The sequence below is a fragment of the Xenopus laevis genome, chromosome 7L (genome assembly GCF_017654675.1).
Source record: "Xenopus laevis strain J_2021 chromosome 7L, Xenopus_laevis_v10.1, whole genome shotgun sequence".
Classification (NCBI taxonomy): domain Eukaryota; kingdom Metazoa; phylum Chordata; class Amphibia; order Anura; family Pipidae; genus Xenopus; species Xenopus laevis.
Window position 1 is genome coordinate 2,187,709 of NC_054383.1, and position 19,078 is coordinate 2,206,786.

The following is a 19,078-nucleotide window of genomic DNA, read 5'->3' on the forward strand; positions in this document are numbered from 1 at the left end:
CTGCTTTCAGTAATGACATTTTACTGGATCCGTACTGAACAATCCATTTGAGTATATTATTGGTATCATTCAGGATTCTGAGAGCAGAATTATTTGTAAAGAATAAAGGAGTCTGTTCCGCTGTCTGATCAGCAGTAGTGGTTAAGTGGCCGGTACTCATATCCTACACTGACCCATTTACCCCTCGGTCTCAGCACGACTGCACATTTACTGCCTCTATACAAATACTCTCTGGTGCTGTTCAACCCTTTCCTTGCTGTGTTGCTGTTTTTAATAATGAACAGAGAACATGCTCTCCCGCAATCTGCATAAAGATCCCACAATCCTCAGCAATTCAAAACCTCCCCATGTGCAATATGAACACTCCTTGTTGATGCTGTAGGGGCCCTAAGAACTCTTTATGCCTCTCAGGAGCCGTTGGTGCTCCAGCTACTGTCTGGGAGATAATGTATTGGGCTGACTGAGAATGCTGGGAAATGTAGGCTATGTAGCATTGTGATCTCACAGCCGGTAGATATTAAAGGGGTGTTTGACCTTTAAGTTAACTTTTAGTTTGTTGTAGAATGGGCAATTCGAATTAACTTTTCAATTGGTCTTCGTTATTCATTTTTTATACTTTTTGAATTATTTTACTTCTTCTTCTGATTCTTTTCAGTTTCAAATGGGAGGTCACTGACCCCATCTAAAAAACAAAATGCTCTGTAAGGCTACAAATGTATTGTTATTGCTACTTTTTAATAGGGATGCACAGAATCCAGGATTCATTTCGGGATTCAGCCTTTTTCATCAAGATTTGGATTCGGCTGAATCCTTGTGCCTGGCCGAACCGAATTTGCATATGTAAATTAGGGGTGGGTAGGGAAATCATGTCACTTTTCATCGCAAGAGAAGAATTTTTTCTACTTTTTCCTTTCCTGCCCCTAATTTGCATATGCAAATTTGGATTCGGATTCGGTTCGTTATTCGGCCAAATCTTATCACCAAGGATTCAGGGCCAAATCCCAAATAGTGGATTCGGTGCATCCCTACTTTTTATTGTTCATCTTTCAATTCAGGCTTCTCCTATTCATATTCCAGTCTCTTATTCAAATCAATGTATGGTTGCTAGGGGAATTTGGACCCTAGCAACCAGATGGCTGAAATTGCAAACTAAATTGAAAACTGAATTGCTGCTGAATAAAAAGCTAAATAACTCAAAAACCACAAATAATAAAAAATGAAAAACAACAGTGTCTCAGAATATCACATTTTACATTAAACAACCCTTTCAATTATGTTCTCAACGCTATTGGAAAGTTTGTTTAGCCTCATGCTGCAGGCTGCACTGGTTTCTGTACAGACATACAGTATGCTTCTAAAACAAGAGAGCCAAGCATTTCAGGCAGGGAGGTATAGATCCCGATGGACAGCACGAGAAAACAATGGAATCCTCCAGGGTCATACAACTCCCAGCAACCCTCTGCAGCTTTATAGAGAGAATGCTGGGAGGTGTAGTTGCACGGGAGTACTTAGCATGCACTCTGCACTCAGTACAAGACCCATCACAGAACTTTATTCAGAAGTGAAGTATTCTGTCTCATTAAGGCCAATGTTGTTGAATTAATCAGCCATCATTAATTCACCCGTATCCACGGCGATATTATGCATGATTAATTCATGTGTATTGATGTGGGCATCACAGTTTCCACGCACATTCCTGCGCTCCGACCTTTGTACGAGAGTCACCAATAACACCCACCCGTCCCACAGGCACCCCTCCTATTCACAATCACCCACAAATCTGGGACCCAAAACCTATGACATCGTAATTGGCCGAGCAGCGGAATTCCTCGTTATCCCCTCAGTAAATATCTATGGTGTCCTTCTATTGGTGCGTTGTGCGTCCTCGCCGTGCATCTGCAACTCATTCACATTACAGTCTCCCACATGTTGGGATGGGAGCGGCCTCCGATCCGTTTGAATCATTTCACAAATATGCCACTGATTCACCGTCTCATTTTCGGAACTGAAAGCTGCAAAACAGAGCAGCGCGGTTTCGGGCGCGGAGCGTTTCCTCGCGGCACGGGGTAATTAAATGGTATCAATGTAATTGTTTCCTGGTAGCAAATGAAAGATATGCATTCAGCTCCCGCAAATGTGGCGCCGGACGCAGGCGGGGCTCGGTATACTCAACAGCGCTACGGTTTTCTAATTACATTCATTGATTCTGTATTTCATGGTATATGGAACATAAGTGCATGGGACGTATTCTCTTAAAAGCATTTTCCAGCCAGAGAAGAATGAATCCCCATCAGTAAAATCACAGAGCCACATGTCCTGCCCAAAATCCCAAACACAAAAACTGGACTTCAATTCCATTTTCATGTTCATCCCTATACCCCCCCCCCCGTGCCCCCATCTCCATAAATCATCGACATTGTTAGGGTGGGACTCGTCAGAATAAACAACCCCCTGCTCTGTACTTGTCCCAAACGGGGAGGTCGGTATCACCACTGCAAAAAACAATAACAGTTTTATATAAAGGAATCAACCCAGGGAAAATATTAATGTTCTCTTTCTTCTGTTGGGTGTTCATAGAAAATCCAAGACGGTTGCAAAGTATAGTAATTTCATTCTTCAGGCTGGAATTTTATGCATATTTCTGTAGCCAGCAAGTTGTATACACATATTTGTAAGAGGGGAGTAGCAATAAGAATGTTAGTATCCTACACTGTAAATCACATAATCCCACTGTTACTATAGACACATCTCTCCCTACTATACCTGCTATCCCACAGTCACACTCCCTTCCCAGAGACTATTATCCACTGTTACTATAGACACATCACTCCCTACTATACCTGCTATCCCACAGTCACACTCCCTTCCCAGAGACTATTATCCCACTGTTACTATAGGCACCATCTCTCCCTACTATACCTGCTATCCCACAGTCACACTCCCTTCCCAGAGACTATTATCCACTGTTACTATAGACACATCTCTCCCTACTATATCTGCTATCCCACAGTCACACTCCCTTCCCAGAGACTATTATCCACTGTTACTATAGACACATCTCTCCCTACTATACCTGCTATCCCACAGTCACACTCCCTTCCCAGAGACTATTATCCCACTGTTACTATAGGCACCATCTCTCCCTACTATACCTGCTATCCCACAGTCACACTCCCTTCCCAGAGACTATTATCCACTGTTACTATAGGTACCATCTCTCCCTACTATACCTGCTATCCCACAGTCACACTCCCTTCCCAGAGACTATTATCCACTGTTACTATAGACACATCTCTCCCTACTATACCTGCTATCCCACAGTCACACTCCCTTCCCAGAGACTATTATCCACTGTTACTATAGACACATCTCTCCCTACTATACCTGCTATCCCACAGTCACACTCCCTTCCCTGAGACTATTATCCCACTGTTACTATAGGCACCATCTCTCCCTACTATACCTGCTATCCCACAGTCACACTCCCTTCCCAGAGACTATTATCCACTGTTACTATAGGAACCATCTCTCCCTACTATACCTGCTATCCCACAGTCACACTCCCTTCCCAGAGACTATTATCCCTCTGTTACTATAAACACATCTCTCCCTACTATACCTGCTATCCCACAGTCACACTCCCTTCCCAGAGACTATTATCCACTGTTACTATAGACAACATCTCTCCCTACTATGCCTGCTATCCCACAGTCACACTCCCTTCCCAGAGACTATTATCCACTGTTACTATAGACAACATCTCTCCCTACTATACCTGCTATCCCACAGTCACACTCCCTTCCCTGAGACTATTATCCCACTGTTACTATAGGCACCATCTCTCCCTACTATACCTGCTATCCCACAGTCACACTCCCTTCCCTGAGACTATTATCCCACTGTTACTATAGGCACCATCTCTCCCTACTATACCTGCTATCTCACAGTCACACTCCCTTCCCAGAGACTATTATCCACTGTTACTATAGACAACATCTCTCCCTACTATACCTGCTATCCCACAGTCACACTCCCTTCCCAGAGACTATTATCCACTGTTACTATAGGCACCATCTCTCCCTACTATACCTGCTATCCCACAGTCACACTCCCTTCCCAGAGACTATTATCCACTGTTACTATAGACACATCTCTCCCTACTATACCTGCTATCCCACAGTCACACTCCCTTCCCTGAGACTATTATCCCACTGTTACTATAGGCACCATCTCTCCCTACTATACCTGCTATCCCACAGTCACACTCCCTTCCCAGAGACTATTATCCACTGTTACTATAGACACCATCTCTCCCTACTATACCTGCTATCCCACAGTCACACTCCCTTCCCAGAGACTATTATCCACTGTTACTATAGACACATCTCTCCCTACTATACCTGCTATCCCACAGTCACACTCCCTTCCCTGAGACTATTATCCCACTGTTACTATAGACACCATCTCTCCCTACTATACCTGCTATCCCACAGTCACACTCCCTTCCCAGAGACTATTATCCCACTGTTACTATAGACACCATCTCTCCCTACTATACTTACTATCCCACAGTCACACTCCCTTCCCAGAGACTATTATCCACTGTTACTATAGACACCATCTCTCCCTACTATACCTGCTATCCCACAGTCACACTCCCTTCCCAGAAGTTACAAATTGGGGTAAAAATGTTTCCTCTAGTATCTAGCTTTGTTCAAAGTAAGGCAACAGTTAACAGTTTTAGTATGTTATAGAATGGCCTTTTTATATGGTATGTAAATTATCTGCTGGTCTCTTCTGCCTCTTTCCATCTATTAAATGTGGGACACTGACCCCAGCAGCCAAAAAATAATAATTTGTTTTGTGAGGCTACAATGTTATTGTTATTACTTATATTTCTATTCAAGCCTTTCCTATCCATCTCACAGTCTGCATTCAGACCACAACCACATAGCTGCTAAAATTCCCAACTGGAGAGCAGCTAAACAAAATAGCTAAATAATTAAAAAAACACAAAAAAAAATAAAAATGCAGCATAAATTGTCTCACAATGTCACCAGTGAATTGCCTATTTATTATGGACTTATAAACAAATAAATATCCCAATTGTAATTTGTTCAGCAGAAATCTGGAGCCTTTAATGCCCCCACTGTTCATTCCCAGTCACACAGTCCATGGAGGAATTCACATTGAACCCCAGAGATTGTTATTCCCCCTCTCCTGCTCCCCAATAATGTGCCACTTCCTGTATGAAAAAGCATTTGCTAAATCCTATTGGTTGTCGCTCCACTGCCCATAACTGTCAGACAGCTGGGGGCGGGCCCTCGGTCTCACACTCGTCTAACAGAAGAATTTGCAGCTGTCAGTTGCCTCTGTTTTGCTTTACGTGTCCCTAATCTGATTGTGTGGCCCCAGCCCCTGCTCTGACCCCATCACTCACTTTACAGTTTGAGAGATTATGGTGAAAGGGGTGCCCCAGTCCCCCAGTCTTTCTCTGTGTTGGACCTGCAGAACATCAGGGAAATATGGCGGTAACTGTATATAGTAAGGGAAGAGAGAGTAACTGTATATAGTACGGCAAGAGAGTGTAACTGTCGGTAACTGTATATAGTATGGGAAGAGAGTGTAACTGTATATAGTAAGGGAAGAGAGTGTAACTGTATATAGTAAGGGAAGAGAGTGTAACTGTATATAGTAAGGGAAGAGAGAGTAACTGTATATAGTACGGCAAGAGAGTGTAACTGTCGGTAACTGTATATAGTATGGGAAGAGAGAGTAACTGTATATAGTACGGCAAGAGAGTGTAACTGTCGGTAACTGTATATAGTATGGGAAGAGAGTGTAACTGTATATAGTAAGGGAAGAGAGTGTAACTGTATATAGTAAGGGAAGAGAGTGTAACTGTATATAGTAAGGGAAGAGAGTGTAACTGTATATAGTAAGGGAAGAGAGAGTAACTGTATATAGTACGGCAAGAGAGTGTAACTGTCGGTAACTGTATATAGTATGGGAAGAGAGTGTAACTGTATATAGTAAGGGAAGAGAGTGTAACTGTATATAGTAAGGGAAGAGAGTGTAACTGTATATAGTAAGGGAAGAGAGTGTAACTGTATATAGTAAGGGAAGAGAGTGTAACTGTATATAGTAAGGGAAGAGAGTGTAACTGTATATAGTAAGGGAAGAGAGTGTAACTGTATATAGTAAGGGAAGAGAGTGTAACTGTATAAAGTATGGGAAGAGAGTGTAACTGTATATAGTAAGGCAAGAGAGTGTAACTGTCGGTAATTGTATATAGTAAGGGAAGAGAGTGTAATTGTATATAGTAAGGGAAGAGAGTGTAACTGTATATAGTAAGGGAAGAGAGTGTAATTGTATATAGTAAGGGAAGAGAGTGTAACTGTATATAGTAAGGGAAGAGAGTGTAATTGTATATAGTAAGGGAAGAGAGTGTAATTGTATATAGTAAGGGAAGAGAGTGTAACTGTCGGTAACTGTATATAGTAAGGGAAGAGAGTGTAACTGTATATAGTAAGGGAAGAGAGTGTAACTGTATAAAGTATGGCTAGAGAGTGTAGCTGTATATAGTAAGGCAAGAGAGTGTAACTGTATATCGTAAGGGAAGAGAGTGTAACTGTATATAGTAAGGGAAGAGAGTGTAACTGTATATAGTAAGGGAAGAGAGTGTAACTATTGGTAACTGTATATAGTAAGGGAAGAGAGTGTAACTGTATATAGTAAGGGAAGAGAGTGTAACTGTATATAGTAAGGGAAGAGAGTGTAACTGTATATAGTAAGGGAAGAGAGTGTAACTGTGGGCTAAAGTGCATAGTATCCCACAGCCCCACTCCCATAGTTCATTGCTCACAGCCCCGGCTCAGAAACAGAACAGAGAAAAGAATGAGTTTCATGGAAACGTCCCTCCCATCCATTCACAGTGTGCTGCAGTGTAACAAAGTGTCATTCAGCATGGCAGCTACTCAGTCGGGCCAACACAAGCCCCCTGTATTGTTCCACAGCCCCAGTGTAACCCAAGACCTCTAACCGCTCCCCCCCATCAGCCATGCGCTGCCATCCTGAGCCACAACTCACTGTGTTTCTCTGAAACCCAATCCCACTCCTGAAATCACTGTGGGAACAGAAAGAACCTTCCCGCCTCCATTTTCTTTCCCAGAGCTGGAAAGGGTTAAGGAAATATTTAGGAGGGGTTGCTCTGGCACATGGAACTCCAACAGGTTAATGTACAACTCCCAGCATGCTCTTCAGCTAGACACTGCCTGGAAATGAGATGGCTAGCTCTAATGGAGAATTCTTTATTCTGGCTCAGTCTGGTTACTAGGGCAAATGAGCTCTAGCAACCACATAGTTACTTAAATTCAAACTGTAGGAAACGCAGATAAGCATAGAAGACAAATAATGACCAATTGCAAGCTGCCTGTGTCTCTAGGTGCATTTCCTCCAGTTTAACGTCTTCGTTAAGCAACGGCAGCTTTTTACTTGTCGAGTGAAATCGATTTGAGCAGAAATAACAAACGATTATTTGCACCTTCCCTGCACTTTATATAAACATCTCGTTCCTCCGGGCTGGAACAGGAAAATGAGCTTTATAGCAGGGAGCGGGCACAACGTGGGCTCATCCTACTCCCAATGTGCTCGAATTCCAAATCCACTTTCCCAAGTGCCGGCGTGTGCCAAGGAGTTTGCCTCATGGAGCATTTGTCTGGATACACAAGGGTTTATTTACACTGTCCCTGGGACCCATATCTCCCTCATTCACCATATACTCCAAAAATGCAATCTAGATAGCCTGCTGGGCATGATAACCCCTGGACCCCATACATTCTCTGTCTACCAGCCCTGCTCACAATCAGCTGAATACTGACTATATGCAACGAGTGATACAATGTAATATATATATATACACATCCTTTTCTGCCTCACCTTAAATACTGGCCCTGCCAATAGCTGCCACTGACAGGGGAGTCGGGATTTGAACCCTCTTCCTACCAGAGGCAAATACTCAGGCTGATTGACAGGCCCCTCTACCAAATTAAAGCTGCAGACCACTGCAATAACAAAATTAGCTCCATGTCAGTGTCTACAGACACAATGAAGAGCTCTCTGGTACCCCATGGGTTAAAAATGTCCACAACAAAGCGAAAGCCTTTACGATCCATGTGATACTTGTTATGTCCAGTCTCACTGGCACTGCTGCAGTTTTTTAATGGCGAACTATATATCATATGTATATCTATATATATATATATCTATATATATATATCTATATATATATAGTAAATAAAGTACCTCCTCTTGTAAAATATAAGGATATTATAATTACCAAGGAGTTTCATGACCAAATAAAAGTACGAGGCCGAAGGCCGAGTGTTTTTATACAGGTCATGGAACTCCGAGGTAACTTCTAATATCCTCATATTTTACAACTGGGGGTACTTTATTTATTATAATACACAAGTTTCAGTGAGTCATGTGACAGAAATGACATCAGAACTCACCGTTTATAACTGATGACATCAGAACTCACCGTTTATAAGGATATAATTTACAAGATATTCATGGCTTTTGTGTATTATATATATATATATATATATATATAATGTTTCGGTCCTCGTTTCGGACCAACGTTTCGGTCCTCACTGGGACCTTTTTCAAGGATCCTTGAAAAAGGTCCCAGTGAGGACCGAAACGTTGGAAAACGAACCTGTGAATAAAGACACTTTTATTTCACTGAATTTGAACGAGTGCGGGTCCTGCTTACTGAATTGTATTACACTTTGACCAACGCACCAACATCGATTGAAACAAATCCGGAAGGAGTGCGTCCACTGAACCGACAGTATATATATATATATATATATATATATATATATATATATATATATATATATATAAATAATTTTATTTTTGGGGTGTCGCTTTATTTCTGGGTGGGAAAACATGAGGTCAGCAGACACCTGTGCTATTACTCCTTGATAATTTAAAGTGAAATGATTCCCCCATTTAAATTGTAATGATGTGTGTAATTGCTATAGTGTGACTTTTGGATGTGGGGGAGGGGGTGCAATTTCATAGACATTTAGAAGTGTTTAAAAACTACTAAAGGGTTAAACTGTCAAACCCAAAAAAGAAAATGAATGTTTCCCTGCTGAGCTGTCACGGGGGCCTTTATGCAGTTAACAATCGCCTTCTTTTGTTTCCTTGTTTTTTTTTTTTAATTTCATCATTTTAATGGAAAGGGAAACTTAACCCTGACACACTGCTGACAAATTCAGCTGAAAATGACTCATTCTCACCTTCTAATGTCTCCGGCCATTGCTATAAACAAAAGAATTCATTCCTGTGCCACAAAATAAACAGAGCGCTCAGTTTTCCCCCCCGTGACCTGGCGACCAGCGTTCCATCCAGAGGAGAGGGAGAGATACAGCAATAATAATAATAATAATAATAATAATAATAATAATAATAAGGGATATTATAGCCTGCCTGCCTGCCCCCCAAATCTGCTCCTGCGTTACCCCAACTGCGCTGCAAATCCCCGGCACACACAAATATTCCTCCACGCACAGAATGAAATCTCCCAGGCTTCTGCCAGTCTCTTACAATTTAGGCAAGTATCCCGCCTTAATATATAATTCATCACAGGCTGTCTCACTGATATCCAATAATTCCCCATTTTGCTTACAAAAGAAAGAAGCAAAAAAAAAAAAAAATCAATTCCCTTTCAAAGTGTCACGCGGACCACGAACATAAACGGCAACGAATTCACAAAAAAACGGCTAAATTTATAAATATATAATTTAATCCGAGAAATCTGAAAGTGTCACGTTTAGAAATGCAGTCGCCTTGTTTACAAAAATATTATTTTTCTCTCTATATATATTATATACGCTTTAGATACAATATATAAATATATAGGGTGTATGTGTGTTTATTTATAAAACTGCAGGTATTTCATGCTGTAGATTTGTTTATATACACCCAATATATTGCATGGGGTATATGTGTTAATAAATACACACACATAATATCTATAGAAATACAGAAAAAAGGATATCTATAAACACACACACACACACATATATATATATATATATATATATATAACACACACACTCTATCTAAAGTGTGTGTGTAGATATATATAATAATATATGGATTGATATATAAATGTCCTCATATGATATATATATATATATATATATATATATATATATACAGACACACAGACTCTATGTGTGTGTGTAGATATATATATAATAATATATGGAAATATAAATGTCCTCATATGATATATATATATATATATATATATATATATATATATATATATATATATATATACACAGACTCTATGTGTGTTTGTAGATATATATATATAATAATATAAACCATATATAAATGTCCTCATATGATACACTCCCCATATAGCCGTACCTATGAACACACACAATGTGCTAAAGAAATGTTACAATTTAGGAAACTAGTAGAATAATTCTGAAAACACAGTGTCCCTATACTGTCCCTCACTGAGTTCCACTGTGGATATTTAGGGAATGGGGTTACTGGATTATTATTATTATTATTGGGAAAGTGACAGTTTTGCTACACAAAGTGACAGCAGTAAATTCTTATTCCGCTCCTTATTGGGTCTCTCGCTGCCCAACGAGCTGTAGAAGCTTCAGGGGAAGTGAGTGATCCAATGTAAGTACTCGGCACAGTTATTGGCACATTCCGCACGCCAATAATCTTGATAAAAGTGATAAAATAATAAATATTTTGGGGCACAGGCAGCAGACCTCGCTCACAGGCTCAGGATTTCTATTTTATGTGTAGTTTTTTTTGGAATGTACAGAACAATTGGCACAGAATAAACAGTCTCACAGTGGAATCATTGTTTGCTCTTCCCTAAACAGCTGCCTCTTACTCAGCGCTGACTTTCTGGGGGATAAAAGGGGGTTTCAGCCAGTCGTCCCCACTAGTGACCCCAGGGTTTCAGGTAAAACTCGGGCTTTAACGGCCTCTTAAGCAAAATGAGCCGATGAAGGTAAAATATCCGGGGTGGAAAGCAGATCTGAGCCAATTCCCCTCGGCTGAGGCAGGTCATTGTGACTTCAGGAATGTCACCCGAGTCAAAATACCGGGATTTTCCCAAGGGTCACAGTGTGGCCGACTGACGAGAACAAGGCGTTCAGCAACTGCCTGTTTTTCTGCCGACATTTCTACATAGAGAAACCTCAATAAACTCACTGGCACAAACACACACGAGGGTCGTGCTGTTACACAAACTACACACACGCCGATTTCAATCGAAATAAACACTAAATCCTCCAAGTTCACAAATTCCAGCCCTTGTTCTGCTCACAGTCGCCCCAACACAACCTCGGGGGCCGGGATTTCTTTTGCCTTTGTTTACTTTGAACGAGAGTATGAAAAATGTTGTCATCCACTTTCTTCCCACGCCATAAATGGGGTCTTGTAAAGAAAACCAGTCGCCTGGTGAGCCCCCCGCCATATCCCACGGCCACCAGTGAATTCCAACAGCATCAAACTTGGATGAATTGGGAATAACAGGGAATTTAGACATTTAATAAAAAGGGCAATTAAAGGGGAGACTTGAGAAAGGTTTTTTGTTTTTTTTTGTAACCACAGAAATCACCAGCAATTACACAAAATTGGAATTGGCTTTAGGTTGGGAAATGCAAAGAAATTAGAAATAAATAAGCACTTCAGTCCCAACGAGCTGCCGCGTCGCAAATATAACGTCCCACGGGCCCTTTGTGCCCTGAAGTGCTGCCGCGTTCTGTGTGTGTGTGTATTTATATATATACTTATATACATATATATATATATACAGTACACATATAATACACACACACACAATTCATATATATATACAGGATATAATACAATCATTATTTACATATATAAACAGATAGATACAGATTCAGAGCTGCTACACACAGTAATACATGCATAGTATAAACACATATGGAATGATACATACTCCTTACATATACCCACATACATATATATATATATATATATATATATATATATATATATATATATATATATATATATATATATATAGCTATAGAGAGAGATAAACATGGGAAAGTGATGTGTAATAATAACACAGGGGTCAAACCAAAGTGGGGGGGGGGAGCAGGGGAAGAAGCAAGTGAATGGACATGGTTAAAGGCAAGAAAAATAATCCTTATACTCTGGTGACCCCCCTTCCCACTGCCCTTAGGCTTTAAGGGGTGCTGGGAGTTGTAGTTTAACTTCAGCTACAAATTAAAGATAAATGTGAAAAAAATGTATTTATTTTCTTAAGTAAAAGAAAAACAGACAAATAGTGAAACCAGTAATAATGAGGGAGTAAGAGTAGCATAGAATGGTAAGGGTGTTATTAATGCTACTGAAAGGGAAAGAAATGAGGGAAAAGATGTAAGATAACAGACAGAGTATTAATACAAGCAGAACACCGGGAGGGGAGTATCAGAGTAATAATAAAGAAGGAAATAGATTAATGAGAGAGTGCAGAGGAGAAAACATTTAATAAACAGAGGATTCAGAGAATCTGTACATTAAACAGAGACACTGAGTATTAATCCAATACAAGAGAAAGTACTACGGCTAATAATATTAATAAAACCCCAGACAAGGTGTTGAGACCAGAGAGTTGTTTAAAATAAATTATTGGAGTATTAATACAAAAGGAAAGAGGGCAGTGAGGGTTGAATGATATTGACTCGTTATTATAGAGAGTATTAACGTGAAATGGGAGAGTAACAGGGCAGAGAATTAATAAAAAACACAGAAGGGCGGTGAGTAATAATGTTGGCAGTACAAGAGAGTAGAGAGTATTAGTAGTAACAGGGTAAGTATTAATGATAAATACTATGGGTGCCAGTGTCAGGGTGAGGGGTAATTACTAATTAATAAGGGAACAGTACAATAGAGTAGAGAGTATTAGTGGTACCAGGGTAAGAAGTATTAATGAGAAATACTTATATTAATAATGGGGCAGTGTGAGGGGTAATTACTAATGAGTAATAATGTTGGCAGTACAATAGAGTAGAGAGTATTAGTGGTACCTGGGTAAGAATTATTAATGATAAATACTATGGGTGGCAGTGGCAGGGTGAGGGGTAATTACTTATGAGTAAGAAAGCAGTACAAAAGAGTAGAGAGTATTAATGGTACCTGGGTAAATAGTAATGAGTAATATTTATAGTACTAATGGGGCAGTGTGAGGGGTAATTACTAATGAGTAATAATGGGGCAGTGTGAGGGGGGAGGGGTACCAGTGCAGAGATAGAAGTGAAGCCGCGCAGGTAGAGAGAGTGGGCGGAGCTGCTGGTCCCTCCCCGGAGGAGCCACTTACCTGTCGCGCAGTAGGGGAGAGGGATCCGTTGGGCAGGTAGGGGCTGCTCAGGTCGGGGATCATGATGAAGGGGTAACCCCCATATGTCGGCCCTTTAAATAATCCTCCGTCAGGTCTTTTAGCAGCTGAACACGGGGGGAGAGAGAAAAGTTTTAGTAGAAAGTCCAAGAGACTGGGCCCGACCCCAGATCCCCCGACCCGCTCACACTCACCGTCCTCCAGGCTGTCCCGACTCTTGTCCCGGAAACTCTCCGGCCTGGGAGGGGGTCGCCGCTCGGTCTGACACGGGGGAAACAAACTCGTTACTCAAATCTCTAAATCTCCCCCCAACCCTGGGACCCAAAGTCAGTTGTGCGGAATCTACTGACCCCCCTAATTCTACTCCTGACCCCCCCGGACACTCACCTCGGAGTCGGACGAGCTGTGGGGGGTCTCGGACTCATTGACCAGAGAAGACTTGACGTCCGCCAGGTCCCGCTCGGCCGAACTGATCGGACAGATCTTCTCGTCTTGTTCCCCCTCGTCCTTAAACGAAATCATCTCGTCATTCGCCCCCAGATCGTCCCCCCACCGCCATTCAACTGCGGCATCTCTGCCCCCCGCGACTCCCGGCAGCAACTCCCTGCAGCAACTCCCGGCAACAACTCCCGGCCCGAGATCCGCAACTGAATCAACTTTCCCTTCCGCCCCGGCCGCTCGTGCAGATTGGGGGGGGTCCCCCTTGTTTGTGCTGCTGGGGGGGAGGGGACAGGGGGGGCTGCTTGTAGCCGAGAGTCCAGTTAGGGGCCCCCGCCTCCTCCGGCTCCTCAGTCTCCGAATTGAAGAAGAAGAAGAAAAAGGCAAAAATGAGCGAAGAAGTGTCAGCCCCCAAGTCCGAGTCGTGAGGCAGCAGCAGCCCCCAATAAGTGGCGAGAGAGAGAGAGACACACAGAGGCCACTTGTGACTCACACTCGCCCCAATTCTCACTCACAGCAACTTCCACTGAGAAGCTTTTCACTTCAAACGCGCCTGTGATTGACAACTGCACGGGGGGCGGAGCTGCACAGGGGGAGGAGTCCGGCTTATTGGCATGGGAAGGAGGGAAACGGTAATGACATGCGCAGGGGCGGGGCCACACTGCTGACGTTGCCTCAATAAATTGCCGCAAAAAAATGATTCATTTTAGTGAGAGAGAGAGAGAAAGTGTTGGGGTGGGGGGAAAAGTGAAAGATTGGGACTGGGGGGAGAGAGGGAGGGAGAGGCTACAGCTGGGGGACCAACAGCAACACAAAGACACAAGTGCACTTTACTGAGTGAGGAAAGAAGGAAGGGGAGGGACCAAGAGACAGGGAGGAGGGGCAACACAGGGAAGTACTGAACTCTATGTGGGACGGGGGAGGAGGAGGAGGAGGAGGGAGGGTCACATCATGGGAAAAGCACAAAGTCTCCAGCTTGTCACTGGCACAGAAACTCTGTCTTATTACTTCTCTCTCTCTGTCTCTTGTACACTCTCTCACAGTCTCTCTGTCTCACTCTTTCTTGCTCAGTCTCTTGGACTCTCTCATACACTGTCTCACTCTCTCTCTCTGTCTCACACACAACTTTATCTGCTTTTCCCCAACACTCTGGTGCCACAGAAAACTTTGTCTGACACAAAACACAAAACAATCACCAAACAGGATTTCTCTCCCTAAACTTCATTCTTCTGCTTTTTTGGGGGGATGGGGGGCTCCCCTTGATTTATATAATTTCCTCCCATAAACAGTCACAAAAGACAGAATTTGCCTAAATGGAATCCCTTCCTATTGACTCACATTGACTTTGTGTGTGAAGGTGACAACAAGCCCGGGGGGGGGGGGGCAGGTTGGTGGGGGGGTCACAGCGCAGGGAAGACGTCAGTGTCGGTAACTTTCACTTTTATTCCTTTTCATGTTTCTTTTTTCATTTCCCACATAAACACGAGGGTCCTTGGAGAAGCCGAGTGGGGCTAAAACAATGGGGAGCTGCCGAGTAGGAAGACACTTCAACTTAAAGCGATTCACACGCGCAGAATGGAACAGAATGGAACAGAATTCAACCTGATTTCCACTAGAGAAACGGGGGGGACGTGCGCTCAAAAGACTCATAGAAATCCCCCCCCCCCTTATGTAAAGGAACAATTGTGCCGAGGAATATTAGAGACGGAGGGAGAGGTAATGGGAGAGAAATATCTCGTATTATTCCCCAGGAACATTCTTTGTGCAGCAGGTTCTTTTCTTGTACTTCTGATTGTGTTTGATGTATTTAACCTTGTGATAATTACAAGCCTTCGTTATGCAAAACAATATGGCTGCACAGCTCAATGGATGGGGGGGGGCTCAGTTTACGCCATGGGTAGAAAAGGGGAACGCAGGTCACGTCGTAAAGCAGAAAATTGGGCTAAAAATTAGTATAAATGTAGAATAATAAAAAAAAGTAAATCTAAGTGGCTCAGCCAGTGATCTCTCTGATTACTGTTCTGTTATCTCTGCTTGCCGGGGTCAGTGACCCCACACAGGTTCATTGTTAGACTACTACTATGGTTTTATTCAATTGCAATGGCATCGTGCCCCTAGCACAATATAAAGTGCACTCTGGAAAGAAGCAGAAAGAAAAGAAAAATAAATCATTTTCAAAATTTGCAAAACAAACAAAGGCAATTGCAATTTAGTTGTTCTAAACATTTGTTTTATTTTCCCTTATTGTTATATCAGGATCCAATGAACCTGCCTGTATTTAAGAGAAAGTAGATAGTGCCCTGGTCAGATTTGAACTCAGGACCCTGCTGAGCCGCCAGGCTTTCTGCACTACCCCTTTCCTCCAGCAGGGGCACTTTATTCAGGAAACAGAAAGAATACAAAAATGATGGCACTTTATCCTATTTGTAATAATTACATGACTTTCAGATGGCTAGAAAGCTCAATAGATGGGGAGGGGTTCAGTTTACACCATTGGTAGAAAAGGGGTCACATCATAAAGGGGAACTTCATTGAAAAAATTGGACTTTTGTTATACATGTAGAATAATAATAAAAATCGAACTGATTCAGCCAGTGGTCTCAGTGGTTACTGTTCTGTCATCTCCGGTTGCCAGGGTCAGTGACCCCGAGCAGGTTCATTGGCAGACTAGACTTTTATTATTGTTTTTACCATTGCCTTATACTGCATTGTGCCCCTAGCAACTAGGCAGCGATATAAAGTGCACTCCGGAAAGAAACAAAAAGGAAATTAAAGGAATCATTCTGAAAATTTGCAAAACAAATAAGGGCAATTGTAAATTGTCTTAGAATTATCCTAAAAAATCATATTTTATTTTCTCTTATTGATATATCAGGAGCCACTGAACCTGCCTGTATGTAAGCGAAAGTAGAAAGTGCCCTGGTCAGATTTGAACTCAGGACCCTGCTGAGCCTCCAGGCTTCCTGCACTACCCCTTTCCTCCAGCAGGGGGAAAGAAGCAGAAAAGGAATTAAAAACAAATCCTTCTCAAAATTTGCAAAATAAATAAGAGAAATTTAAATTGTCGTAGAATTATCCAAAAAAAAAAAAATTTTATTTTTTCATATCGGGAGCCTGTCTGTACATAAATCAAAGTAGTGCCCTGGTCAGATTTGAACCCATGATCAAGCTGAGCCTCCAGGCTTCCTGCAATTCCCATTTCCTCCAGGAGGCGGTGTCACTTTATTCAGGAAACAGAAAGAATATGAAAATGAAGACCAGTAACGTGAACATGGGTGGTTTCATATTGGAGGCGGGTCCTGTAACAGAATTTTAAATTTTTGGATAAATAACGCTATGTATTGATTGATTTATTTTGAATTTTCAAATTACATCTTCCTCTCAACAACCGTTTTCCAGACACATTGGGGCTGATTTATAATAACGACTAAGATGAAAAACATAGTTTGATTGTGCCAAAAACCTGGGTTTCCACCACAAATTTACATCCATTCAAACCCACAGGAATCAGCATTTGTGAGTAGGGAATTCTTTCTATCCCGTCTCTTATGCAGGAATTCTCTCTTTGATTTAACATCGGCGTCTACGGAAAACTCGCGAGATGCAAGAAAAACATTTCGCATTCATTTCACAAGAATGGAACAGAACAACTAAAAATTCCGCCACGTTTCTCACCGCTGTTGTGAAAAATTTGAGAAGAATTTTCAAATTTTGCTGCCTGAAAGTGAACGACTGCAGAGACTGTTGGGGATCCCCGCGCCATTGAGCCCTTCGCTGACAATCGAGCAAACGGAGTGGTTTCGGGATGGGAGGAGTTTCAGCACAATTTATACAATGATAGATTTTAGCTTCTCAAATTGGGCACATTCATTGAAACAATATCTCATAAATGAATGAATGAATGTTTTTTCCTGAACGGGTAGAGTCCTGCAGCGGGTTGGGTACCTGCAAAAAAAAGCGGGCACCCTGCAGAATGAGGGGAGGATTTTTAGGTTTGGGTATAGATGTGGGTCGGGTTGCGGGTCTCATCTAGATTTCTTATCTTATGTTATATTGTCAGTATTTTACAAAACGGGTTTCTGTCCCTGGCCACTTTTGATGATGTCACTTCCGGTTTGCAGCAACACCACTTCCTGTTTGATGGTGGTCGGCGGGTTGCAGATAAGGCAATTGCGGGTCTGGGTCGCGTATCAAAGTGGGTAAATATGTGGGTTGCAGTTCGGGTCTGGTCCGGGATTTCGGTGTGATCCAAAGCGCAACGACAAATCTCATGCGATGGAAATAAGGTAAGTGAATGCATTGTCAGATAAAGTCGCAGCGTTGATCCGACACGACTGTTGGATGCAGACGCTGCACGCTGCGTCCGCATCCGACAGTCGTGTCGCATTGGATCAACGCTGCGACTTTATCCGACATTTCTATATCTTACCTTACCATTGCATGCGATCTGTCGCAGGTGTTTTGTCGCAGCGTGTCGGATCGCGGTTTAAACGTCCGTGTAGTCCTACCTAAATCGACTATAAGGGGCAGATTTATCAAGGGTCGAATTTCGAAGTAATGGGAGTTTTTTTTGAACTCCCATAACTTCGAAATTCGAATTAAAAAAAATTATAAAAAAAAATCAAAGTTTTTTGGTTTTTTTTGGGTGAATAGGTCTATTTTCGATCGAATTTGAATCGTATGAATCGAAGTAACAGCGCATTCGATCGATTTTGATTAGACGTTTTTCCAAAAAAAACCTTTGATTTCTCAAAGTTCACCAATTGACTCCAAATAGGTTCTATAATGAGGTCCCCCATAGGCTAAAACAGCAATTCGGCAGGTTTTAGATGGCGAATGGTTGAAGTCGAATTTTTAAAGAGACAGTACATGATACATTTCAAATTTGAATCGAATTTGGACTATTCCCTATTCAAAGTATACAAGAATTAGCTTGAAATTCAAATTTTTTTAATTAGAATTTTCACTTTGACCTTTGATAAATCTCTCATTTGGGGACATAACTGAACCCCTGGGGCAGAACTGAATCAGTTTTTGCCTCAGAGATCAGAAATAGGGATGCACCAAATCTACTATTTTTGGATTCGGCTGAACCACAAATCCTCCATGAAAGATTCTGCCGAATACCAAACAGAATCTGAAGCCTCATTTACATATGCAAATCATAGCAAGGAAGCGTGAAAAAGAAACGTGCGTTTAAAAAAAAAAAATTAC

The 19,078-nt window shown here is 41.8% G+C and overlaps 1 protein-coding gene across 2 annotated transcripts in view; it reads right to left on the reverse strand.

Moving 5' to 3' along the window:
* Positions 1-13,998, reverse strand: part of tcf7l2.L (transcription factor 7 like 2 L homeolog) — a 152,845-nt gene extending 138,847 nt beyond the window's left edge. Inside the window, 4 exon segments of one of the 2 annotated variants that reach the window (NM_001090397.1) lie at positions 13,409-13,533; positions 13,621-13,687; positions 13,814-13,971; positions 13,974-13,998. In NM_001090397.1, coding sequence (NP_001083866.1) covers positions 13,409-13,533; positions 13,621-13,687; positions 13,814-13,971; positions 13,974-13,998 — 375 coding nt within the window. 2 annotated transcript variants of the gene reach the window in all.
* Positions 13,999-19,078: the final 5,080 nt, after the last annotated feature.